The 26,308-nt window shown below is 52.6% G+C and overlaps 1 protein-coding gene across 7 annotated transcripts in view; it reads right to left on the reverse strand.

The window, feature by feature from the left end:
• OTOF (otoferlin) overlaps positions 1–26,308 on the reverse strand; it is a 53,732-nt gene that overhangs the window by 9,026 nt on the left and 18,398 nt on the right. For 3 of the 7 annotated variants that reach the window (XM_072036606.1, XM_027455474.3, XM_027455475.3), the window contains exons 6-30: positions 17,153–17,226; positions 15,954–16,080; positions 15,617–15,671; positions 14,203–14,334; positions 14,028–14,090; positions 13,348–13,432; positions 12,685–12,844; positions 11,581–11,767; positions 10,827–11,013; positions 10,383–10,606; positions 9,719–9,827; positions 9,405–9,588; positions 7,977–8,097; positions 7,566–7,666; positions 7,047–7,137; positions 6,454–6,570; positions 4,908–5,060; positions 4,224–4,413; positions 3,767–3,891; positions 3,348–3,482; positions 2,628–2,789; positions 2,125–2,244; positions 1,625–1,786; positions 1,202–1,364; positions 684–814 (exon numbers count right to left, since the gene is read on the reverse strand). In XM_072036606.1, coding sequence (XP_071892707.1) covers positions 684–814; positions 1,202–1,364; positions 1,625–1,786; positions 2,125–2,244; positions 2,628–2,789; positions 3,348–3,482; positions 3,767–3,891; positions 4,224–4,413; positions 4,908–5,060; positions 6,454–6,570; positions 7,047–7,137; positions 7,566–7,666; positions 7,977–8,097; positions 9,405–9,588; positions 9,719–9,827; positions 10,383–10,606; positions 10,827–11,013; positions 11,581–11,767; positions 12,685–12,844; positions 13,348–13,432; positions 14,028–14,090; positions 14,203–14,334; positions 15,617–15,671; positions 15,954–16,080; positions 17,153–17,226 — 3,358 coding nt within the window. Of the gene's footprint in view, positions 1–683; positions 815–1,201; positions 1,365–1,624; positions 1,787–2,124; positions 2,245–2,627; positions 2,790–3,347; positions 3,483–3,766; positions 3,892–4,223; positions 4,414–4,907; positions 5,061–6,453; positions 6,571–7,046; positions 7,138–7,565; positions 7,667–7,976; positions 8,098–9,404; positions 9,589–9,718; positions 9,828–10,382; positions 10,607–10,826; positions 11,014–11,580; positions 11,768–12,684; positions 12,845–13,347; positions 13,433–14,027; positions 14,091–14,202; positions 14,335–15,616; positions 15,672–15,953; positions 16,081–17,152; positions 17,227–19,137; positions 19,388–26,308 lie in introns of those variants that run through there. The other 4 variants (XM_072036607.1, XM_027455476.3, XM_038177655.2 and 1 more) reach the window with 2 other exon arrangements.

Consider the following 26,308-nt stretch of genomic DNA (forward strand, 5'->3'; position numbering starts at 1 on the left):
ATAGAGAGCTTGAAGGGAAATGTGTTTGTAGGCTTTTCCTTCAATTCTCTGATATCTGGGGGGTTTCAAAATAACTGCTAACTATTATGGCTATTGCATGGGACACTGTGCAAGTCTCTCATATCTGCCCAGGAGATTAAGAAGAAGGGGAAAGCTGAAGGACAACTAAAAGACAAAGCTTGCAGGGGACGCTGCACAAGTCTCTGACATCCAGCCAAGTTGGACAAAGGAGAAGGACAAGAGGGAGGAAGACGATGAGCCTTCAGCACAAGAAACCCCCAGAGACCCCCAGAGGGACCACCGGAGACTGATGCGCATGCTCCAGTTTTGGGTTTGGATTCCGGAAACTAATTATAATAACCCTGTTGGTTTTTTTTTAGAAGTAGTAATGAATATGTATCAGCCTAGGAGCATAAAAACCAGCTGCTTGATGTAACTGGTGTGCGTCCTGGTGGAGCGGAGACTCCCAGCACACCCAGTGTCATTTGCTTACCTCTATTCCTTTAATAAATTGTAAACTTTGATTATAACCCTATTTTGGGACTGAGCCATTTATAACACCAAGACCCTTCCTTCCAGGATTCAGCCCGGCCCCGTGTTCAGCAGGACAAGGTGGCTCTCCGTTGGGTGGGATTGGCATCTGGAGAGAGATGCCAACGTGGCGCTGACACGCGGATACTCACAGCTTCCAGCTTCACCATCGTCTCCATCTTCTTGATGGGAACCTCAGGCTCCATGTTGACAACGATCTCCCCTGTGGGGCGAGAGCGAGGGGCCCCGTTGGCCATGGCCAGGTAGCCTTTGAGATGTTTAGCTGGACAGGGGACAGAGAAAGAGAGAAAAAAGGAGGACAGTGTAGAGAAGAAACTGAGAGCTCGGGTGAGATCCTGCAAGGGACATGCTGGAGAGACGTGTGGCCACCTTGCTGAGAGAAGAAGAGCAGGGAAAATGAGCACAAACCCTTACAGCTTGAAAAAAAACCAACAACATTCCTATAGCAAAGAAATGAACAAGCTTTCCTTGTCTCACAGGCATCAGGGGGAGCACACGGGGAGATCCACAGAGGAAAAAAACTCCACGGGGACTCGGGGCCAGCAGCTTCCCACCCTGTTGTCCCCATCCCCTTCACCGAGAGCAAGAAACATCGAATCTCCTTCTTTGCCCGTACCCCTCCGTTACCCACAGCCGTGCTCCTGGTTACCTGTCATGTTCCAGTGCTGGGCCTTCTTGTCTGGGGGGCGGTAGATGAATTTTCGGAGGGAGCTGACGGCGTGGGAGCCCACCAGGGTGTAGCGCCCGAAGGCTCGGCAATCCACCACCCTGATGTTCAGGGGCGGGTGGAGCAGCTCGTTCTCCGGGAGGTCCTGGGGAGCAGAGGGGGGCTGGTTAGCAAGGGATGGATGTTGGCTGCGGGATGTCCACTTTGGTGGGTGGAAAAAGCAGCAGGGACTAAAGCAGGGGTGGTTTAGAGCAGCTCAGCAGGGCAGGGAAAGGCTCCCACCGGCTGGGATGGAGCTCAAGTCCCCTGTTGCTGAAGGGGAGCTTGAAAAAAAGGGGCTGGGAGCCCCAGTTTGGGCTTCAGAAAGGTTGGATTTCGGCTGAGGACCCAGGGGGGAACACTCACCACTTCGAACCACTTGACCAAAGTGCTGAAATTGGGGTTTTTCTTGTAGTTTTGGATGAGGGCGGACTGCACCCCCTTCCCAGCGCACTCGATGTCCACCCGGGGCCGGTCCACCTGCGCCAGGTTCACTCTCTTCAGGTCCCTGAGCCCCCAGAACAAGATCTAGGAGAGGAGGAGGAGGCAAAGCAGGGGCATGAGAGGGCTGCCCTCAGCTTGGAGGCCAAAGGAGTTGGTTCTGAGCATCCCTTGGGAGTGTTTGGGACTGGGAAATGAGTCCTGCAGCATCTCCAGCCAGCAGGGACACCCGCACCCATGGGTGCACTGTGCACAGAGCATCTCGGGCTGTGTTGCCTCCATCTCCACTCTCTACCAAGGCAGCCAAGGGAGAGGGAAGCTGATGGCCAAACCGAAATGCTCTTTAGGCTCGCTGTGGTGCCCATATTTAAGCCAGGGGTGATCCAGTTGCTGAACATTAAAACCTGGTGCTCCGATGGAATTACCTCCACTCTGTATTTGCTCAGCACCGGCCGAATCCCCAGTGGCACTGGCAGGATGGGGCCACGGTCCATGTCTGTGGGGCCGTCGATCGGGGGCAGGTCTGACTTGCCCCCAGGACCAATCTGGAAGAGATGCAGCTCGGATTAGGATCACAGAACCACAGAATGGGTTGGGTGGGAGGGGACCCTTTAGACCTTCAAATTGGCATCTCAGAGAGCACCAAGGCTCCCGTTGGCATCTCCCAGTGATGCTGTAGGGAGATTTGGCTAATGGAACATTTTAATGGGGTGCCCTATCCAGAAGGAAGCTGGGACTCTCTGCACATCATCTCGACCAGTATAACTGGGCAGGAGCTGCCCTGGTGGTGGCTCCGTAGCTGTGTTAAACCCTTCCAGCTCCTCTCGGATGTACCAACTACCTGCTGGTTGTGTAAGAACGGACTGACCCCACTGCCTTCCACCCTCCAGCCCATCCTTCCCCTCCCTCGGGCTGGGCTTTTTGGTACCTGGAGCAGCTCGAAGGCCGCCAGCAGGTCTCCTGCGGTGGAGTTGCCCCTGTAGATCTGGTAGTACTCCAGCTGCGGGGGGAACCGTGGTGGGCAATACTGCTCATCTGACATCTTCACCACCGGCTTGGCAAAGGTGCGGCCCATGAAGTCAGCCTTGCCCTGGGGAGGGGAAGAGAGCACTCGGGTTTGCTGGCCCAGTATGAAGCCTCCCAGCTCTCCCCAGCATGGTCAGAACAGGATCAGCCCCCTGGGGCTGGGACACCAAAGCTCAGCGCCAGCTTTCACTGCTGGCTTCCCATCCAAAGGCATCAGCATCTAAGGCATCAGCATCTTCAAGTAAGGTGAAGAAGTTGGCCTAGGGCTGGCTTGAGCAGCTACCCTGAAGGGAAAGGCTGATTTAATATCTCCTTGGTTCCCACCTCACAAAAACTCTCCAAAAATAAGCTATCATTCAGCTGAGTCTAAGAGATTTAACGAGAAGCAGAGGCTCCTAGTCTGTGCCCTGGGATATGCGAGGAGACCTTCTCCCAGGGGTCAGGAATCATAGAATCATAGAATCATAGAATCATAGAATATCCTGAGTTGGAAGGGACCCTTAAGGATCAAAGGGAGAAAGGCTGCTTCTTGCACCCTCTGCCCTATTCACCTTGCCCATGAGCCAGGAGTAATCACAGAATCTATATCAGGGACAATTTCCTCTGCTGAGTTTCATCTTACCACCGTGTCCTGGTCATAGATCTCGATGACAATGATAGGGGGGTCGTCCCGCATCTCGTGGGCTTCTCCGTACAGCTCCACGTTGTCGAAGACCAGCAGCTGGTCCCAGGTTGGGCAGAGGGTCTCGTTGAGGACCTGGAAAAAGGGGAGAGGGACTTACTCGGACCCTGGGCAGGGGCCAGGCTGTTGGTCTCAGTTCTCCTGGGGATGGATTCAGGAGAATGAGCACAGCCCCAGCTTGTCTCAGCCACATTTCAGGCTGCAGCTCCAGCACCTGGCTGCATGAATGTTTTTTTGGGGTCAGCAAGCCATGGGGCATCTCCCAGGGACTCTTCCCAGAAACAAAAAGCCACAAGAACAGGAAAGCAGCCACGAGTTATTCCCACTTGCAGCCCTCCAGGTCAGGAGACGGTGCTCACCTCGGTGCATTGGCTCTGGGAGGTGAAGAAGACTCGGGCAAAGGGGTCCGAAAGGCCGCTGCTGTCGGCAGCAAACAAACTCCTGGCCTGGTACATGTGGGCTCGCAGCTGGAAAACCTGCTTCTCTGCAACGGAGAGGGGAAATGGGACAGCTTGGTAGGAAAGTCTGGAGCCCAGCCGTGGGGCTCAGCCCGGAGAGCAAGGTCTCAGAGGCATGCTATTGCTCAGGACTGGCACTAATGAAGGAAATTGGTTCAAAACACGATTCCCAAATGGGTAAGGACTTCCTCAGTGCACAGAACGGCAGCTATGAATGGGGCAGGAGGAAGAGGAGGTACAATTCCCACACCCCAGCTCCCTCTAGGATTCCCCGTGGGACAACTGGAAGCATTTCCCCTTAGCTCCTGGAAGGCAAGTGGTGTCCCACCAGGCTCCCCCTGGTAGGACAAGCTCTTACTGGTGTAAAGGAGGCTGATGGGTGGGAAGGACGGCAGGTTTTGGCCTCTGGCGATCTTCTTCTCCTCGAAGCCACAGGGCAGGCCGCTCAGGAAGTCTTTGCGCTGCTTGTTGAGGCCCAACCACAAGTAAATCTCCATCTTGGCCTGAACCGTCCAGCCGGCAGGTCCAAAACCCCTCTTCCCAGGTAGCTGGGCACAAAGGACAGAGGAGTTTAGGTGGAAATAAGGGAGGCCATAAAGTTGGATGGACCACCTCTTGCTGCACTCCCCTTCCAGTGGGGAGTATCCCACTTACACCCAGGGATGTAGCCCTCATCAATTTGGATCATGCCCACTACTCTGTCTCATGTTTTATCTTCTTCCTACCATGTTGGCTTCCTCTTTCCAAGACAAATTTCCCTTTCCTGGCCAGCTGGATCGAACACCTCTCTCCTTACAGACATTTCTCACCCACCAGACTATGTAAAACCAGTGGTTTACACATCCTAGCAGCACGTTTCCACCATCACTAATGGATCTGTTGTGCCTAGTATTCAATCACCAGCAAAACTGGATACCCAGCTCCCTCATCTCCATCTCCCATCCTCCCAGTTTGCCCCTTCTCCATCTCCCGTCCTCCCAGTTTGCCCCTTCTCCATCTCCCTTCTCCTGGCTGATGTTCCCCAGGGAAGACGGGCAGGCACCTTGAGGAAGACGGTCTTCACTTTGGCGCAGTCCTTGCCCATCTCCTCGTCCACGATGGAGTAGAGGATGTCCTTGGAAGGGACGCGGGCGTAGGCAATGCGTTTGTTGTTGCTCATCATCCAGATGAAGATGTCGGGAATGGTGTGCTGGGGCTGCGAACACCAGCAAAGAGCCCTGTTGGTGTCTCAGCTCTTTGACTGGAGGCACTGGCAGGGCTGTAGACCTTTGGAAGGCAATTTTAGCAGATCCTGCAGGAGATGGATGTGCCTTGTGCCACCTGGGGGCCACAGAAATGGTTTTGAGCCTCCCACTGCAGAATCTTTTCTGCTTAAGCAAAGCTGCTGAGAGCCAGTCTCAGCAGGGTGAAGCCTAGCAGGAAAGAAACTGGGATTTACATTTGTTCTAATTGAAATTGTTATTATTATAGTTTAAATTATTTTATATTAATATGAAGAAAAAGAAGAAGGAGAAGAAGGAGAAGAAGAAGGAGGAGAAGAAGGAGAAGGAGAAGAAGGAGGAGAAGGAGAAGAAGGAGAAGAAGGAGAAGAAGGAGAAGGAGAAGAAGGAGAAGAAGGAGAAGAAGGAGAAGAAGAAGGAGGAGAAGAAGGAGAAGAAGGAGAAGGAGAAGAAGAAGAAGAAGAAGAAGAAGAAGAAGAAGAAGAAGAAGAAGAAGAGCAAGAACAAGAACAAGAACAAGAACAAGAAAGAATGATGTTGGGATAGAAGACTAAAGATTTTTTCTTCACTCAGTGGCCATGGGGGCTGTAAGGCAGGGGCCATGCCTCCGTTCCCTGCTCTGGATGTTTCCCACCGTGCCCTACAGCCTGTTTTATGTTCTGTAGTGGAGAATCCGAGCTGAGGCTGCCCTTACTGCAGCAAGGAATATGTAGTTGAGCCTGGGAGCTTGCCATGGGAAGTGAGAACAAGGAGGTGCAACGACTACAGCTTCCACAAGGGCCAGGAACCCCCACTGGCTACACCCCACAGATCCGATCTGAACCTGAAAATATCAGAGGAACGGTAATTTTCTGAAGGAAATAAAAAAGATTGTGCTGATGAAGCATCTCTTTGGAAGCACTGTGAGGAACTGGCATGTAATGGTGGATTCTCTCTTACCCATGAGCCGGAGTGAGGCAAGAGCATGCTGCTGTGATAAAAATGCGATGGTTTGAGTCCTGCAGGAGGACAGGGCTGTATCCCACAGCCCTCTGAAGAGCCATGTACTTTACCAGCTCCCTGCCTAGCCAGAAAAGTCCCCCTGGCGATGATTTTGGTGCTGTGTGGACACGTGCCACCTCCTGATGCATGGGGACCTGCACGGTGTCACCATGGCTGGAGGCTGGGGGCACCACCTTCAGCTCATCCTCAAGAGGTCCCAGCTCTGTGGCCAGCTAAGACGGGCTCTTAAATTCCTTCTAGCTCTAACTCATTCCAACCAGACAAGCCTGGGAGGCCCTCCACGAGGCCTGGCTGCTGCCTCGTGATGCCGTCCTTGTCCCCATGGTGCCATCCCTGTCCCCATGGTGCCGTCCCTGTCCCTCTCACCTCGTCCGCCAGGAAGCGAAGTTTCTGTAGGAAGTTCTGCACCAGCTTCAGCTTGTCCTTCATGGTGTTCTTCTTCACCTGCGACCTCAGGGTCGTGGCTTGCTGGCCCATGTTCTCCTGCGGTTAAAGGAGAGCCCGGGACAGAACAAGGGGCGTGTAGGTTTTCATGGGGTAAATTCATGGCTTGGTGGGATGCAGCTGGCTACAGAAGCTGGTGGCCTGTGCTGAGCCAGCTGGATAAGCCCCTGCTCTTTCTTTTTTCTCTTTTGGACGTCTTTTTGCTTGTTTAACTCCCTTGCAAGGAGCTGGGCTACCAGCCCCAAATATTTAGGATTTCTCTACTGCTGGAGCAGCTGCACTTTGCAGGGCTTCCCAAAAATCCTTTCCAGTGCCCTCAGTTTGTGAACCTGTGGGACACCTGGGACCTTTGGAAAACCTAAGTGCTCTTGGGTTCCTCTGTTCAGATACAACCCCCAGCCCTCCGTGCACAGAGAAACCAGCACACCCAGGACCCAAACTCCCCATTGCACTGCCATGTTCCAGCCCCGTTCCCAAAAATTCCTCATTTCCCTGCCTGGCTGCATCACACTCACCAGCTCCCGCATGCAGGACTTGAGCCTCTCCCGGTCCAGCCTCGTGCGGGAGGAGTGGTGCTGGTCCTTGTCAGCCAACGTCACGAAACGCCTACGGGAAGGGTCAGCAGCATGAATTTTATGGGATCCTGATGGCTCAAGCAGCGGGGCTGCCTCTGTGCCACCAGGAGGTCACCTCACTGCGGAGAAATGCCCTCAATTTTTTTTTGCCCAAGCCACAAGGCAGCCAAAGAAGTGGAATTAAAAGGAAAGGAAGAAATCCTTTATTGTGAGGGCGGTGAGGCACTGAGCAGGCTGCCCCGAGGAGCTGTGGGTGCCCCATCCCTGGCAGTGCCCAAGGCCAGGTTGGGTGGAATTAGGGGATTATATTCCCTCTGGATTTATGGAATTCTACATTTCTATGGCTAAAATGCTCTCCCATCCTCCAGAGGACGACCGGTCAAGGTGATGTCCCCCTCCCAGTGCCACAGCCTTGCCCTACAGAGAGCAGGGGTGTGCAGCACACCCCCTTTTACTCACAGGCACCCGCTGCTCAGCTCCTCCAGGACCCCTCGCAGCCGGCGCTCCGGGTGCGGCTTCTCCGTCTTGATCATCTCCTGCACGTCGTTGAGCCCTTCCTCCTGCAGTACAACGGGGGAAGCCGTGAGGGGGAGATGGTTCTGGGTGGTGGGATTAGCTCCATCACCCCCGATGAGAATAGCTGGGCTAGGGCCACGGTTTCTTGGCTGTATGGGATAGGTTTTATCTTCGTGGGTCCTTTTTGGACCCCTCTAATCCACTGTCTGCTCTTGTGAGCCTCCACCTGCACTGCGCTCATCTCTGGGACCTAGCACCCAGCTCTGTGGCAAGCTGCAGAGTTTTTTGGGAAGCCTGGAAGTGCCTCGTGGCCAACTCAAGCCCTGGCTGCCTCCCTCCCCGACCCGCACTGACCAGCTTGTCCGCAATCTTGTCCATGATGTTGGCGTTATACAGCCGGCGGCGCTGGTCCTGCCACCAGCTCTTGATGTAGATGCAGGGCTTCTTCTCCAAGTAGGGCAGGTGGAAGTAGTTCCTGCAGGAGGAGGCAGAAGAGGTGCTCAGTGCCCCAGCCAGCACCAAATTCTGTCTCCCGACTCTCCTATGAAGACAGAGCTGTGATGGGGAAGGGGCTTGCAGGAGGTCAGGCTGGGAGAAAGGGGGCTGAGGTGAGCTTCACCCTCGAGGAGAGAGGCTCCAGCTCTCCCAGCACCCTTCCCAACCCCAAATCCCATCCAGGTTGGCGATTACCAGGAGGGAAACCCCACTCTGTCCCCAGCCAGAGCCCACGCAAACATAAAGCTACTGCGTAAAGCTACTGCAGATCTTGCAGGGGTCACCCTCAGCCCAAAACCACCCTCTGCTCGTCAATGAAGCCATCGAGGGGATTTCCATCCAGAAGATGTCAGCAGAGCCCCGTGCTCCGGCACCCAGAGGCTGGAGGCTCCGAGGAAGGGATCATGAGCAGCTGAACCCAGGCTCTCCAAGGGTATCCCCTCATCCCCTCACCATTTGGTGTTCACCTGCACAAGGAGCTGGAGCAAGGGACCCCCAGGCAGACACCTAAACTGGAGTGCAAGCAGCCCCAGTTCAACGTGGCTTGTTTTGTTTCCCAACTGAGTTCAGCCAGCCAGCTATTTCTGATAAATAACATCTATTTACTGGTAAAACACGGCTAAAATAATAAAATTTACAGCTGGGGAAACTGAGGCAGGTAGAGCAGAAGCACTTTGTCTGCTGACAACCAGATGTGCACCCACAGACTTTTTTTTTTTTCCAGTATTTTATTTTATTATTATTATTTTTGCACCCTCCCCTCTCTGGGTGGCCGTGACCTTGTCTAGCTTTTAAGATCCCAAGTGACGAGAAAAACACAGCTTGTCCCAGCACAAATTGCCTTCCCTGCTGAAATCTGTGCCTTATCTCTAGATGGATATTGCCTGCCTCCGCATGGTGCCTGTGACATTTTTCTGTCGTGTGGCTAAATAGAGCAAGGAGGTGAAGCCCAAACCTCTCCTCCCTGACGTGCAGTACTGGAAGTGCTCCTCAGGAGCAACCTGGCTTTAGATTAATTTCCTGAACGCATGGAATTTACGTGTACAGGAATGGACCTATTTTCTGCATGATTTTTGAATCCACTGCCTAGCCTCATCCCAGTTTACCACAGTTTTAGAGCACTGGACAGCCATGAGTGTTGGGTGTACAGCTGGGGGAGAGGTGAATTCAACCCTTGTTAGCCATTAAAAAATCACAGAATCACAGAATATCAGGGATTTCAAGGGACCTTGAAAGATCATCTAGAGCCCATCTCGGTCCCTTTGTGTGGCCGGGTGGGCACGTCACCTGTCTGTGACCAGCGGCTTCATGGGCTGGGATGAGGAGACGGAGACCATCTCTCCGTCCTCGCCACCTTCATCCTCGCTCGAGTTCTGCAGCAGCTCGGACTCCTCCTCGTCCCCGTCCCCTCCTTCCTTCTTCCTCCGCAGGACGGGCTTGGCCGTGCCATCGATTTGGTTCCCGTAATTACCTCGAGAATAAAATGCGAAATGAAGTCTGGCACGTGGTAGCATGGAAAAGGGGACAGACTCTTGGCTCTGGATCCTTCGTTCTCCCCTCTGAATGCTCCCCAAAACCACCCTCGCCGAAACCCAACCAACCTATCGTGACCTCGAAGTTGATGGGTTTGTCACCAATCTTCCTGTCGATCATGGTGGCTTCCAGGAAGGCTCCGAAGAGGAAGAACTCCTCCATCTTCCCAGTGCAGTTCTGCAGGGAAAATCCCATGGATTGGGGTTCAGGCCAGCCCGAGGGATGCCCAGTGCTGGGCAGAGGGGTGCCTGGCCCCTCTCAGCACCCCAAGGGCTCTCTGGAGGTGAGGTGCCACCACCTATGGGTTCTCAAGGACACCCTGGGGTATCCCCCTCAGCCTGACCCACCTGAGGGGTCTCCAGGCCCTCTGAGGGAAGAATTTCCTCCTAACCTCTCATCTAAATCTCCCCTCTTGTAGTTTAAAACCATTCCCCCTTGTCCTATCATCATCTGCCCCAAAAAAAGTTGCTTTGGCTTCTGTTTTAACCCCGTCTTCAAGGATGGGAGTGAGAACACTGGAGATGACCCTCATTGTCTCCAACTCCCAGCATCTGAATGGTCATAAAACCTGAAACCCTTGCAGGACTTGCTTTCATTGTCCTGGGAGATCCATAATATTTAGGGCAACAGTAAATGAAATCCTCGGATTTTGACACCAGAGATAACTAAACGAGATAACCGAGACTCCAAACTCTCCACTGGAGATTTTAGGGTTAGGGGAGGCTTACGTACATCAGCAACTGATGTGGCCTGCTCCACCTGCACCTCGGTGGAGCTGTTGATCTCCGGGTTGCTGGTGTCCAAGATCTCCACAGCAAGGCTCATCAGAAGCCTGGCTCGGAAGGAGACACCCTCGCCCAGGCCCTCGTTCAGCTCCTGGTGCTCGTCCATCAGGGTGTAGTTGCGAGTGGAGCCGTACATGTTCACCCACGCGGGGCCGAAGGTGGGCAGGTAGCCTGCACGTAGGGAAGGGGGTGTGCAAGGAGGGCACTTTCCTGGTGTGTGCGCAGTGATACGGACTTAAATATGCACGGAGAATTAAAGGATCATAGAAACATGAGGTTGGAAAGGACCTACAAGATCGTCTAGTGATGTGCGTGGGGAGAGAGCTTGGGCTGTCGTGCTACACCTCTGCCAAAGCAAAATCTCTCCATCTGCACCCTGCTTTAGCTTTACCTTTGTCTCCTTCGTTAGAGATCTTCCGCAAGTCGATGAAATGGGTACCGATGGCCACGTCGTTGACTTTGTCCGAGTCTCGAATCTGGACCTTTATCCGCTTGCACAAGGGGGGGAACATTTCTGTGAAGATGATCTGCTCGTTCCAGAGAGGCTCGTAGCTGCTTTTTTGCACCGATGTCTTCCCCTGCCGAGCGGGACAAGAAAGGTGTTTGACATCTCTTGGGTGGCCTGAGCTCAAAACCCATCACGACCTGAATTCCTCCTTGCTAGTGACCCCCAAAACCTACATTTTGCCATGAGGCTCCCCCCATAACAGGCTCTCCTCCTCTCCTGGGGCTGCTGCCACCCCATCCTAGTCTGCACAAGAGCGGGGAACGTGGCATGCAGCAAACACGGTGGTTTTGTCCTGCCTCTGTGTCACAGAATCACAGAATTTCTAGGTTGGAAGAGACCTCAAGATCATCGAGTCCAACCTCTGACCTAACACTAACAGTCCCCACTAAACCATATCCCTAAGCTCTACATCTAAACGTCTTTTAAAGACCTCAAGGGACAGCGACTCCACCACTTCCCTGGGCAGCCCATCCCGATGCCTTTTGGTAAAGAAATTCTTTACCTAAAAAAATTCTTTACCAACCCTTTTGGTAAAGAAGTTCTTCCTAATACCCAACCTAAACCTCCCCTGTTTTTTTTTTGTGCCAGGACTGCTCCTGCTCAGGTCACCCCCCGGTACCGCACGCAGCTCCCTCACCTTCTGCCCCGCGAAGACCACCTGCACGTAGGGGTCCACCAGGTCCTTGTTCTCCCCAATGAGAGCCTTCTTCACGTTGGCCATGATGCTGGTGTTCATACGGGGCAGCCCCTCTGCTCGATAGATCTTGATGTAGAAACGAGCCCACTGCCTCTCCGCCGGGACCCCGTCTGGGAGGAGGAGGTTCCTGCAACGGCACAAATTGGGCTGGGCGCAGCCCTTGGGTGGCCAGGTTGGGCAGGAGAGGAAAATAATAAGGGTGAGAAGCTGCCCCACTTTTTGAGCACCAGCCCCAGGAGGTGGAAAGAGGGCAATTTCTGCAGCCCTGCATTTTATTGCTGTCCTGCCTCCACCCTGTTTTGGGATGGGGAGGGATGTTTTGTAAGGAAAATCTTAGAGGAACCTATTGAGGTGCCCTTGGGACAATCTGTGTCCCACCAAATGGTATAAGCATTGTTGTCAGTGGTGTCTAGGGGACGATTTTAATTTAATTCATTTTTTAATTCATTTAATTCATTCATTAATTCATTAAAGTTAATTCATTTAATTAACTCATTTAATTTAGATATCTAAAGCAGACCATATTAAAGGGATGTTAGAAGAGCCTTTATCACGGTAGAAGGGGTGATCATTTTGGGGTGAGACCTGAACTCCACCAAATGCCTTTTATTGGCAGATTTTTTCCTCTTCTGGAAGAAGAAATGAGAGCCGTGGGGGATGATGTGGACAAAATAATTTCTAGAGGAATTGCTGGAGCTGTCCAAGACAAAGTGACATGAATTTTTTTTTTTTTTTTTTTTGGGGGGGGGGGGGGGGTTGTTTGGTTTGGTGTTTTTTTGTAGGTTTTTTTTTTTTTTTTTTTGGTTTTGTTTTTTCTTTTCCTTCCACAGCCTCTTTTAGAGGGTCTGTAGGGTGGCAGGGTCCTATTTTCTCTCTGAAAAATCAGCTTATTCGGTCCCTCTGGTTTCATTGCACAAGGTGAGCATGGGCATAAGAGGGGTGATTTGGAAATCCTTCTGTCCTCATACAACCCAAGGTAAAGAGGCACGAAAAGTGCCTTTTTCCCAAGAAAGGCTGTGTGAAGCTGGCTCTGCAAATCCTTACCCTTCGATATCGTCCTCCTCTGTCTCGTTGGCTTTGTGAGGAGTCTTGATGTTGTCACCCTTGCCTACGACGGCGATGTCACACTTCAGGTACCCCTTCAGCCCGGCGGTGAGGTCCTCGGGGTCGGACAGGATGGCCCACTTGTGGTAGAACTGGTGCTCTGGAAGCCAGGGGACAAGACAGTCACTGTCGGAACGGAGCACAGCAGGAATTTGGGCTGAAACTCCCCAAAAAATAATTAAAAGATCTGTCTCGTGTTAAAAACAGAGAAACGATGGGATAAACTGTCTGAAGAGGGATGTAGCCTCGAAGTCATTAAGACCTAACGTGCCTTTGACAGATTTCATCCTCATGCAGTGATTTTGGAGCTATCTTTTCCAAAGGGATGCTGATGTGTTCAGCTCTGGCATGCTGCGAGCACGGAGCCCTCAGAGGGGCAATGATCAGAGCAGGTCCCCTGGGTGTGTATTTGCTTTGTCAGCCCCCCCAGGCAGGACTCAACGCGATTCCCTGATTCAGGAAATGGGCTTTTTAGGCAGAAACTTATGTCTGGGACACTAATTAAGTGAGATTGGCATCACCCAGGGGAGCAGTGCCTGCCTTGTAAAGGTGTTTATTCAGGGGCTCAGGCATGCACGGTGGTCCCACATCACGGTCACGTACCCGGCTGGGTGTAAACGGTTCCAACATCCATCTTGAAGGAGCCTACCAAAGTCCCGCTGCGCAGGAGGTTTTTCGAGTGGATCACCTGGAAATCAAGGGGAAAACAAATCAGAGATTTGCCCATACCCTGGCATTTTCCAGATGTTTAATGTCGGGCAGGAAAGGAGCTGATGCATTTTCCTCGCTCGGTGCAGGACCTTAGTCTGTACTAGGACCCTAAGAGGCAGAGCTGGCAGCTCTTGCTTAGCAGTCTTGCAAGCCTGTATTATTTGGATTGAATAGAAACAATAAAAAGAAATTCATTTTTTTTTGCACCAAGGTGCAGTTTTCCAGCCACTATGGCAACAGGACACCAGGACATTTACCTGAAAGGTCTTTAGGATGATCAAAATCGGTGCCCTAATTAATTCCTGTTGTGGGAGAAATTGTAGAGCCGGTCTGTGCATGGGATGGATGTGGGGGCTCCTCATTAGTGAGCTAAAACACCCCCAGTCAGCCACGGAGGGCTGTGTGGCCCCAGCAATTGAAGGCGAGTGGCAGAGAGGGACCAGGGTGAGGTTCATAGGACCGAACACCTCGGCCCCTGTCAGGGACCTTACATCCATTCCCAGTGCATCAGCAAAACGGGGTCGTTTTCTTTAAAACCTGGTAAAAAGGACAACGCCACCACGCTCACTCACGGAGAGCTTGATGATCTTGTCGAACATGACGTCTGGGGGCACGTGGAAATCGAAGACGAAGTACTGAAAGGGAAAGGGCAGGCGTGAGGGCAGGAGAATAAATCTTTTGGGGAAGAAAGACAGCATTACGGTGCTCAGTCTGCCAGGAAAGAAATGGTGGGTCAGACAGACCCACCTCGTTGTAGTAGGGGCAGTTGGTGGATTCCTTCATGGACGTGTATTTCTTTTCCTCTCCGACCTCCACGCAGACCACGGGGTCCATGTTGAGCCCCACCAGCTGCCGGGCCTCGATGATGGTGATGCTGACCTGCGGAGAGGGATTCGTGGGGCTTTCCCCCATCAGATGCTGCTCCTGGACTCCCATCTCCGCCTGGCTTTTGGTTTTGAAGCGTTTTCATCACAATGTTGGCAGTTTTGGGGTTTCTTTCTCACACCAAGGACACCGAGCTGCTCAAACAAGCCCGAGAGCTGCGAGGTGGTGAGAGCAGGAGACCCAGGGCATCCCTGATCCTTCAACCCCAGAGCATGGAGCATGGGTTTGCTTCCCACAAAATAATAAATTCTGGGGGATTTGGGGAGGAGAAGCTTGGTTGGTGACACCCAGCTGGCCTAAGGTGCTTCTGCTAGAAAATACAGAGGGTGCAGTGCTCCTGCAAGGAGAAAGGGTAACGGAGGAGGAGGAGGGCAAGGCACAATCCTCTCCTGGCAGTGCTGAAATAACCAGAATTTGTGTCCCTTCTGTCTTTTGGCTGCAATTCCTTCCCCCTTTTTAAGTTCTGGTTGCACCTCTCCTGAACCGAGCACACTCAGTGCCCGAAAGCCTCGCTGTTCGGTCTAGGTTCATTATGAGTCTAATTAAACCTCCTCCACGTACATCCTGCTCCTGTTTGGTCTCACAAGCGGATCTGGCAATGCTCGGCAATAAATCTCTCACAAAAATCTTTCTTTGCATCCTTCCGAGGTGTCCCCAGGAAGGTGTTGCTGTGCCGAGGACATAAAGCGAAATTGCTGCCGACTCGGCACGCCTCGGTGAAAATGAGGAGAGAAACCAACTTATGAGTCACGCCGGCTCCAAATGGGGAAAAAAATGGGAGCAATATGGCTCATATGAGCCTGGAGAAGCCAAATGTGTGGTTCTTCGTGTGCTGGGTTAAAGTGGCAGGAATGGAGCTGAAGAAGAGAGCAGCAGCCATGTCCCAACCTACCCGAGGAAATACAGTGATTTTTTGGCTGCTAACAGTCTTCAGTATGAACCAGCAGGATGAAAGCTCTTGGGAAGTAAGAGAAATGCTTTGGAGGTGGGTTGCTGCTATTATGGGTTAATTTGGGCTTTCTGGGCCGATTGGATGATTGGATTCAGGATGGGGAGCCACACCAGCAAGTGGCTTAATGCAGAGCGCGTCCTCCTGGTCCCCGAGCCGCCCCACGAGCCAAGGGGGACCTGCTGGGGTGAGGAGCTCCTGCTCCTCGAGCAGTGACACTGCTGAAATTTGTGGTCTGAGGAGGTTCAAATAAAAGCTCTCGGTCTGCCTCTTCCTCTCCTAAAAGCCTCCTGTTGAGCATCTTCCCCTCCGAGAGCCATCGCCTACCTGGTAATCCATCGGCCTCCCAGCGCTCGGCTCCATTTTGATGTCGGGCTTGGACCTTTTTGGGGGGGGGGGGAGCAGAGGGAACCATCAGTCAGTGGACTTTCTGCCGGATGGGACAGAGCATGGGCAGCCCTAAAATCTGCAGGGAAAACCCTTCAATGTGAGGGTTTTCCCTGCAGATTGTAGGGCTGCCCATGCTCTGCCCCCGGGGCTGCAAGCCACCGCGGCACATTTTGTGGGACATTTCCAAAAATGTATGGGATGACATGATTTTTCCTTTACCCCCCCATGTGCCAGCGAGCCCCCGCTGCTTGCACAAGCTCCCATTGGCCCTCACCTTTTATTCGAGACATTGGTGGTCACGGCTGTGACGGAGGCCAAGGAGATGGTGTCCGGGTCCAGCCCCCCCCCGAGCCTCATGGCTTTTCGGTCCAGGTCTTCTGCCTCCAAAACGGCGGGTTCATCTGCATAGGCACAGGGAGACAAAGGAATGCCTCTCGTTGTTTCCACTCGGTGAATAATTAAAGGTGCCGAGGAAGGTAACCAATACGTCCCATCGACCTCCCCCCGATAACGCAAAGAACAACGGGCGCCGGGTCGGCTCACGGGCAGCCCGGTCCGAAAAGGATTAAAAAAAGGAGGTTTGCCTCACGTGGTGTTTTATTCCACCCGGGGAACGTGTTGTGTACGGCTTTGTGAGGGCAGCAAGCTTTGGAAAAAAATGAAAAATGAGAAACAGCCCCGAGTGCAAGGGGTAAAACAACACCGGAGCAACATTGCTCCTGGGGTGCAGGTTTCCAGCCCCTTTCCCAGCCTAGGCAGGCCCCCAGCTCGCTCCAGGAGCAAGGAAAATGGTTTTAAAATAAAGGACGGGAGATTTAGATGAGGTATTTGGAGGAAATTCATCGATTAGGGGGTGGTGAGGCACTGGAACAGGTTGCCTTGGGGGTGCCCCATCTCTGGCAGTGCCCAAGGGCCATGGCAGGGGATGGCAATGGGGTGGGGGCTTTAAGGTCCCTTCCTCCTTCCCCACAAGAAGGCACTGCCCCGACTCTTTGCCGTTGAAACCCAATCTTCGATCTGGATGGAAACAGCAAGGAATTTCCGACCGCTGCCCCCCGTGTGTCTCCGGGAAGGCGTCTGGTTTCAGGTGCCCCCGTGGAGGCTGAGCCCGTCCTTTGTCTGATGCCTGTGCAAGCACCAAGGCGCAAGGGCAAAACTGTGCTTGGCATCGTCACGTCTGTGAATTATCCCCCCAAAAAAGCTGGAGGCTGCATGCCCAACCTCCAGGCTTTTCACCACAGTTGCACATTGCTGTCCGGTGAAGGCTTCATGGGGGAAGTCTCTCCATCAGGTCCCACCACCCATTTCCCCATGGAGATCTCTTCTCTCTGCACCAAGCACTCCATAACTGAGTTATGGATGGGCTGTGCCCAATGTGAGCCCCTCGTGGGGTCTCTCAGGAGCTTTTTTGGGGTGTGGGAGATGCTGGAAAAGCAGCACAGGAGCGGGGAACGCTCCCCTCCCGGCACCTACCTTGCTTCCGATGGTCATCCTTTGTGGGACGCGCCTTGCCAAGCTTCATGGCTGAAAAAACTCCTTTCCCAGCTCTGAAATGGAAAAAATAAAAAATAAAAATAAAATTGAGTCATGTGTTTTCAGTGCAGTTGTCCTGAATTTGGGTGTGAGAAATGTAGGAGCTTTCCACGGGTCAAAGCAAGAGAGGAAAGTCAGCCGAAAGAGCAGACACGGACAGCTGCAAACAAGGGCCAGGACACCAAAGTCCCCATAAATTCACTGCCTGTGATTTTCGGGCCTCATATTTTCTCAGGAATGCCCCAAACTGGGATAAAACTCGAGGCTGGAGCACAGCAGCACCAGCAAACCCTTCCTCCTGCCCCATGGCCCTGTTCTCTGCTTGCCCCTGCTGCTCCTTTCCTCTCCTGACCCCCGTGCGATTGCTCCCTAGGGCAATTACCTAAAAAAAAATAATAAATAGTTCACTAAAAATTACCAATTCTAGCCACCTCGGTGTGAAAAATCAGTAATGTCTTTGACTAGGGATGCTGCAAAGCTGTGTAGGTTCCCCTCGCTTGCAGGGGGCCAGGGTAGGGGATCCCAGTTGCTTTTTGGGATGGGGTCAGATTCACTCGGGAGGGTTTGGGCTGGATGGGCAAAGGTTTGCAAATTGCCTGCCGGTTGCTTTCCAAAAATGTTAATCCTTTTAAGCCAAGCATCAGGAGGAAAACTCCCCCTGGCTCCAAACGCTGCGGTGGGATGCAACCACAAGCGCTTCGGGCACCCAGACCCTGTTTTTACTTCCCCATTTCAACAGAGACATCTCGGGAGTCTGAGAGAAAATATTTGGCTGCTGGAGCTGAAAATTCACTTTGTTGTTAGCCTCCATTTACACCTCGTCCAGTTCAGAAGGAAACGGGACAAAATTCAAGTGTTTTTTTTAAATGGATGCATCCTGGGGTGTGTCCTCAGCTCTCCCCATTTTAATGAATTTAATTCATTAAATTTACCGTTTTAATGAATTTAATCTATTTAAATGACCATTTAAATGAATTTAATTTCTAGTCCCTGGCTTGCTCTGCTACAGCAGCAAATGCTCTGAGCAGTCATAAAATAGGGTGACATAAAATGCCCCCAAAATGCAGCGCTCAGCACACGACAGGATTATCACAACACCGGGCTGCTCTAAAATACAGATTGAACCAAGGGTCAGAGATTGCTGAAGGCAACAACGGATTTTCAGGCATTTCCATGAAGATTTTTTCACTCTTATTTGGGTGCAAATCCGTGCTGCTGTTTGCAAAGAGTTGGGAGCTTCAGAGTTGCACCCTGGCTGGAGGGAACGCAGATTTTTAGCCTCGAGAATCAGCTGAAAATGCACTAGGGGATATGATTTAGGGATGGGACTGGGTCAGGTTGGTGGCCCTGGAGGTGCTCAAGGCCAGGTGGGAAGAGGTTTTGGGCAGCCTGGTGTGGTGGGAGGTGTCCCTGCCCATGGAAAGGGGGTGGTCTTTAAGGTCCCTTCCAACCCAAACCATTCCAGGATCCCATGAAAAGGCCCCAGAAATGGGAAATAGATATCCTGAGAGCCTCTAGCCCACCTGTGAGATGAGCCTGAGCCCCAGAGCAGGGTTCAGAGGGCACCCGGCCACGTCCCCATGCTGGGCTCAGCCCCCCCTTCTTCCCTCGCCCTGCCCCTCCTGGTGTTCCCCCGGGCACTGCAGCCCCAGGGGGATGAGTATTTAGGAAACAACCACCGAGGAAAACCAAAAACCACAAAAGGGAGTGGATTCGGGTGGGTTTTGGCAAATATCAAGAAGGGAAGAAGCAAAGGACCAGGAGGAAGCCATCCCAAGTGCTCTGGGGGCAGGCACCCAGGTAACCCCCCCCCAGCAGCTCCGACCCCATCCCAAACCCCCTCGGTCACCTTCTCCAAACCAGATGAGCACCGACAGGTCCCCAATCGCTGCCCCCATCCCCTCCCCATCCCGCGGGGGCACTACCTTCACCCGCTGGCCGTCAGGAGACACGGGAAGAGCTCCTCCGAGACGGGAGATCCACCAACATCTACGGCAGGACGGCCACCCCCTCGTGCCCCACGAGCAGGTCAGGGCCGAGCAGGGATGGGCACCCTGCCCAAAATCCACCTTTTTGGGCACAGCAGGGTTTTGGCAGCGTTAAGGAAAGGCCGTGCCAGCCCCTCTGTGGCTCCTGCCGGGCTAAAACACGCAGGGGAGGCGGCAGGAGCCGGCGGAGAGCTGACACCGTCCCCGCATGAATATTGCATGAGCTGTGAACCTGAGATGCCAGCACAGGCTGTGCCACAACCCCCTCTGCCACTGCCTGGCTGGAGCCTCCTGCAGCACCCTCCAAATTTGGGCACCCTCCAAAATCGTGCCAGCTACTGGCCCGCTGCAGCCTGGTTTGGTGTCTCCGAGCGAGCTTCGCCCCGTATTAGACACCAGAGCATCCACCCAGCCTCCCACCGTGTGCTTCCCGCAGATTTTCGGGTGCCTAACAAGGGTTTGAGCTGATGAATTGTCTTGATTCGGTGGAGGAAGGCACATCCAGAGTTTTGCAGCTCCAAGGAGAGGTTAATTATTCAGGGTAGGACACTCAAATCATTGCTTTTTACTGGGGAACTGAGAGCAGGGAAAGAGAGCGGGGCTGTCACGGCTCGTTTCTCTGCAGGAATTTTGTCCATAAAGTAGGTTCTGACCCCATGTGTGCCCCATCCTCCAGCCCAGGCTGTGCTGGAGACCCTATCCCAAACCCCAACCCCATCCCCATCCCTTTTCTCCCCTTTCCACCCAGCCTGGGAGGGCGACCAGCAAGGACCGGGCTATCCAGGGCAGTGATTTTTCTTCCCACCTCTTCTCCTGTCTGCCTTCAGGACTGTAAAGCTGGTGCCAGGTCTTGTTGGCTGATAACCCGTGCCAAACCCCTCTCCTGCCCCAAATATCCAAGAGACCTGAGCTCCTCCGGACCCGAGAGGCTCAGATTTTCAGATTTAGGGAAGGGGAGAGCACAGAAGGTACCAGGCCAGCCCCAAGGTGAGCTAAAACAGCTGGAAACGAGGAGGAGGAGAAGGAGTGGAGAAAGCAAACCTACTTGTGCTCCTTCGTCTTCTCTCTGCCTTTGCTGGAGCCGGTGGCCGGGCATCGGGGGAACAAAAAGCAAACGAATTTCAGTGTGTTTCAGGAGCTCCAGCCAGCCTAATAAAGCAGTTTTTCCTCCTGCAGCTCCCCAGCTGTGGCCATGGACATCTTTTCTCACCCAAAAAATTAGGTGCAGGAGGAGCGGGGCTCTCCTGCTCAGCCCAGCACGGGCAGGGGTCAGCCTGGAGCTGGGGGGCAGCCGAGGAAATCCAAAAAAAGCAAACGCTGATGGCAACAGCTCGGCTGGGCCATCTGCGTTGTAAATCTGCCCGGGGTGGAGAGGATTTAAATCACGAGTCAGGTACCTGAATGGCAACACGAGGTGTCTCTTCTCTCTGCCCTTAGCCTTAGCTCTGCAACCACAAAGTTCAGGTGAGATCTGTCCTGATGTGGTGACAAAACTTGCACCAACCTTCTGCCCTCAAAATCTTGCTCAGCAGCATGCAGAAAGCACCGAAAAAGCCCAGCTCACACGCGTGCCAGAGGAAAAGGAGATGGGAATGGGATGGATGGATGATGGATGGGTGGATGGGTGGATGAAGGGATGGATGAAGGAAGAGAAGAGAAGAGAAGAGAAGAGAAGAGAAGAGAAGAGAAGAGAAGAGAAGAGAAGAGAAGAGAAGAGAAGAGAAGAGAAGAGAAGAGAAGAGAAGAGAAGAGAAGAGAAGAGAAGAGAAGAGAAGAGAAGAGAAGAGAAGAGAAGAGAAGAGAAGAGAAGAGAAGAGAAGAGAAGAGAAGAGAAGAGAAGAGAAGAGAAGAGAAGAGAAGAGAAGAGGAAAAGAAAAGAAAAGAAAAGAAAAGAAAAGAAAAGAAAAGAAAAGAAAAGAAAAGAAAAGAAAAGAAAAGAAAAGAAAAGAAAAGAAAAGAAAAGAAAAGAAAAGAAAAGAAAAGAAAAGAAAAAAGAAAAGAAAAGAAAAGAAAAGAAAAGAAAAGAAAAGAAAAGAAAAGAAAAGAAAAGAAAAGAAAAGAAAAGAAAAGAAAAGAAAAGAAAAGAAAAGAGAAGAAAAGAGAAGAAAAGAGAAGAAAAGAGAAGAAAAGAGAAGAGAAGAAAAGAGAAGAAAAGAGAAGAAAAGAGAAGAGAAGAGAAGAGAAGAGAAGAGAAGAGAAGAGAAGAGAAGAGAAGAGAAGAAAAGAAAAGAAAAGAAAAGAAAAGAAAAGAAAAGAAAAGAAAAGAAAAGAAAAGAAAAGAAAAGAAAAGAAAAGAAAAGAAAAGAAAAGAAAAGAAAAGAAAAGAAAAGAAAAGAAAAGAAAAGAAAAGAAAAGAGGAAGGATGGAATGGCACTGGGATAGATGGACAGAGAGACAGACCTATATGGAAGTGGACGGATGGAGGGATGAATGGAAAGAATTGCACTGACAGATGAATGGAAAGGAATTCAATGAGACGGATGGATTTTATTGAGATGGATCAATGGACAGATGGAGAAAATAACGTTAGGATGGGGTGGTGGCTAGTAAGAACTGTATTGGGGTGGATGGATGGGTGGATGGGTGGATGGATGGATGGATGGATGGATGGATGGATGGATGGATGGATGGATGGATGGATGGATGTGTGGGTGGATGGATGGACTGAGAGCTAGGCAGACAGATAAATTCAATCCTCCAAGCTCCTTCAGAAGGCTACCAAGTAAAAGGATGTCCTTGTTGATCATAGGGGAGAATAGACCAACCCCAAAGCCCTGCCCTTTGGGGAGGAGGGATTGGGGCGAGCACAAGAAAGCTCTGCCCCCCAGTAAGAAGAGGGCAGGAAGAAATTAGGATCCTTCTTTGGGGCCAAACACCGTGCAGGGATATGCCAACACACACCACCTGCATGCACACAGCATGCCCAAAGGGCCTGAGACAAGAAGGAAAACCATCCCTGGTACCTGAGGTCTTCGGGGTCTTCGCTGTTTGGAAGAGACACAGCCAGGAGGATGAACGTGAGGAAGAACCAACCCCCCAAGCAGATGAACCCTCCCACAGCCCACGGGAGCCCACCAAAATAGGGGAAAGGAACACCAGCTGCCATCCCCACCCCAGGAGGATCTCCTGGAGATGATGCTGAGGTTGGTCTTGCTCTGGTCTTGACCAGAACTTCATGGCCAGGCAGCGAGGAGGCACCGTCCTGGCAGCAGGACAGTGATCCTATCCCAAATTCTGCATCCTCTCCACCTCCCCCAGCAGCAAAGCACAGACCTCCTCCTGCATCTCCTCCTGCATCAGGGCAGGGCTTGGCACTAAATGTTTTTTAAGGTCCCTTCCAACCCAAACCATCACAGGATTCCCTAATTTTATGACCAGGATGGGCCAGGATGAGGGCGACCCCCCACCAGCCACAACGTTTTGGTACCTTGCTACTGACTTGTATCCGTCGTTGAACTTAATCCTGAGCGAGGCACCAAAAAGAGAGAAAAACAACCAAAAAACCAAACCGTCAGGTTTCTTGAAGCATCCCACCAGCAGCAGGGCACACGACGACCTGGTCAGTGCCTTCCAGGCTTCTCCAGCCCAGCTGCTGGTTGCTGCTGCTGGATGTGCTGGATGGTTTTTGGGAGATGGTTTCGTTGCCTTTTCTCAGGACAAAAAAGGACCCAGGTTGCCCAATTGTGCTGATGGAGGCAACGTGCAACACCACAGACGTGTGTGCCCAAATGGTTTCCATCACCAAATCCAACCCCAGAGCTTGGCGGCGACGCCAGCTTTGGATCAAACGAGCCGTGGGGGTAATTAGTGAAGGGCAGAGAGCTGAACCCAAGCGGGCACGGTTTGGGTCCGCTGGGCACGGACAAAAAAAAGGCACGATCAATAATTCACCGTGCCCAGATTGCTTTCGGCTGAGGGCTCCGTGCTGCCCATCAATATTTCAAGGCCAGCAGCTATCAGGTGGTGCGTGGCGGGGGCTCGGGTTCAAGGCGGTGGGCAGAGGCGATGCGCGCACAGCCCCATCCCACCGAAATTTGGGCAGCGCCCCCAGGTTTTGACATTTTGGCCTGGATTTAAGGAATTGGCCTCTGGAGAGCAAGACTTTGAGCGTGTCTCAGCGGGATAAGGGCAGGATTTCAGGGTTGTGGTCTGCTGGGGGTATTTACCTAAGGTGCTGATCTTCTTCTGCGTCGTCTCCAAGGCTGGGGCGTTTACAGAGAGAGGGTGGAAAAATTGTGATAAGAAGTCAGAGGGCTCCTCTGTTGTGCCAGAGTTTTTAAAAAGGGATGATTTGTGCCAGGACAGGATAACCTCAGAGCACAGCACCACAGCAGAGCACTCCACGCATGCCTGGGGACCCACAACCAGTCTGAGCCGAGCCTCACACCGGTCCCTGCAGCCCCAGCACGCTCTGTGCCCCCGCAGACTGGTTTCTGGGGCTGAGACTGGTCGAACTGGTGGAGCTGAACTGGTCCCCTCCGTGCCGACCTCCTTCCTCCCCTCCGCCCTTCTGCTTGGGGTGAATTTGCTCAAAGAGAGCTGGGGATTGATGGGGGATTTTTTTTTGGCTGGGGTGGCAGCTGGCTTCTGTTTGGCTTGTCTCCAGCTTGCCACCCAAAAAAAAAAAAGCAGCAACACAAAGGCAAAAAAAAAAACAAAAAAACAAAAAACAAAAAACACAACAATCATTTAAAAAAAAAAAAACCTGCAATCATTGGGGTGGGATCCCCATTTCCAGGGGGAACACGGGGACCCTACACCTGCCTCCAGCCATGTGTGCAAGCAGAGGATGAGCCCAGGCTCCCAGGGGATCCATCAGGCAGGGGCTAAGCCATAAAGAAGCCACATCTGGGGGCAGTATTTTAGGATTATTTTTTTTAGGGCCAACCCTGATGTTGGCCACCCCTTCCCATCCACCCGCACCCACCTCCGAGCTCCTGTGCCCAGCTGCAGGAATTCAGCCTCAGGGGCTGGTGGGTTTGGGGACAAAGCTGTTTTTGTCCAGAATATAAGATTGTTCCTCTTTCATGAGCATCTTTTGGGAACGGCAGTCGTTCCTCTGGTGGTGGAGGAGGGACCTGGAGCACCTGATGGAGGAATTTGCCTGCGGGGCTGAGCTGCAGGCAGCTCCCTTGGTCCCAGCTGGCAAATTCCTAGCAAGCACGGCACTATTTATGTGCTCCTGGTTGCTGCTGCTGCTCTTCCCCTTTCAGACCCGTTTGTTCTCCCCTCCTGCACCTTCTCAAAAAAGGGAATTGGCTGAAAAACAAAATAATGTCCCCAACGAGCCGCTGCCACGTACCCCTGCACTGCCAGATTAATGGTGCAAGGGCACGCTGCCTGCCTTTGAAGACAAACTGCCTGGCACACATCGCACCCATCCTGATCTTCCCCATCCAAAGAAAGGTTTTGGATGGGAAATAATCCCAAATCTGCCCTGTGGGGCTGGACCATGGTGTCAGCTTGGTGCCTGGGTTTTACCTCTTTGCTGCATCTCCTCCCCGAACCCTTTCTGGGCACGGTGGGGAACAAACCACAGCACTGCACGGCAAGAAAAAAACACTGCAAACAGAAACACACATCACAGGGAGCTTGTCCCTTCTCTGGTCTCAGGTTTTGGGGACAAATGTGGAGGAGGAGAGGCTTCCCAGGCGAGGCAGCGCCCCACAGCCTTTCCTCCTGCATCCCAGCCCCCGAGCATCCTTTCCAAGGATGCTTTTTCAATTCCGAGCATCCTTTTCCAAGGATGCTGCTGCAGCTCTCCTGCAACTGAGAAGTGGGAATCCAGCTGCAAAGCTTGCGGGACATCCTCGGGGACACGGCAGGAGCAAATTAGCACTTGCACACCCCATGGCCACCAGCACCGCTGGGTGCTGGCTGCCTCCCTACCTCGTGCTGAGGGAGCCCTGGCTGAGGGTGTCCCCCTCGCCCAGGAGCTCGTCTTCGCTGTGGTAATACATCTCGTCCTCTTCCATCCTGCGGGGGGTGGTGAGATGGGAAAAATGAGGCCCTTTTCCTCCCTGGCGTTCGTATTGGGGCTGATATTGATGGCCACGGGGGGACCGAAGCCCCCTGTGCTCCTGCTGCGGGACAAATCTTCTCCATCCCCTTTTCTCCTTGGGAAAAAGGCAGCAGGAGAAGCCCGGGGCCACCCTCGTGCACTTATCTTCGTGATATCTTGCTTGGGGCAGTGATTAGAGCACGCTTTGCAATTTTGTGGTGACTGCCTGCTCCTGGGATGCCCAGGGAAGGAGCTGCAGCAGGAGCTCCGGGTGAGCCCTGCGGATGAGATTTTTTTTTTGGAAAACGTTGTGGATATCAAGGAAAAAATGCTGCCAAGTTTCGGAGGCTTTTGCCAGGCTGTGACCCCCGAGAGCTGCTCACCCTCCTGCTGAGCTGTGGGGGAAATGAAGCAAAAGGATCAGGGCCAGGCAGGATTTGCCGTGGTGGTGTTCAAGCCCCACACATCCCTGCTGCTTGTTCCTAAACCTCTGCGTTCATTTCAGCTCCCCGGTAGGAAGGATGGGTGCAAACCAGCCTCAAAAAGTCCTTTTGCACCAGCACGGGGGCAGCTCAGCCACCTCCAGCTGTAGGGGCAGGATGGGACCCTGCGAGGGGGCTCTGCAAGCAGGGCTGTGCCCCAAGACCCCTCCCCAAAGCCCCGTGCCTCCCATTTGCCTGAAAATCCACAGGTTTCGGCCCAGTTCACACAGTTAATTAAGTGCCTACGAGCGATGCAGGCAACTGGGAATATATTTCTTCAATCCCAACGTGGGGAAAAAGAAATTTTGCCCTTATATGGCCGTAATAAAATGCTAAACACAGGCAGAAAACAAACACTGCCGGCACACACGACTGCAAAAACACAGGGTGGGGGGTGCACAAGCTGGCAGAGCTGCAAGTATTTTTGGTGCAAATATATATATTTTTTTAAATTGGCCAATTCCTAGGGTTATTCCGAGATTCACCTTGCAAGCGGTTGGGCTGCGACCCTCAGCCAGGGGCTGTGTGGTCCTGGGGGGTTATTATCCCCTGTGCCCCCCATGCACAGCTCCCCCCCTCCTCTACTGGTTACCAATTTCCACGAGATTTTAAGCAAATTCAGGGC

This window comes from Anas platyrhynchos, chromosome 3, assembly GCF_047663525.1.
Source record: "Anas platyrhynchos isolate ZD024472 breed Pekin duck chromosome 3, IASCAAS_PekinDuck_T2T, whole genome shotgun sequence".
Classification (NCBI taxonomy): domain Eukaryota; kingdom Metazoa; phylum Chordata; class Aves; order Anseriformes; family Anatidae; genus Anas; species Anas platyrhynchos.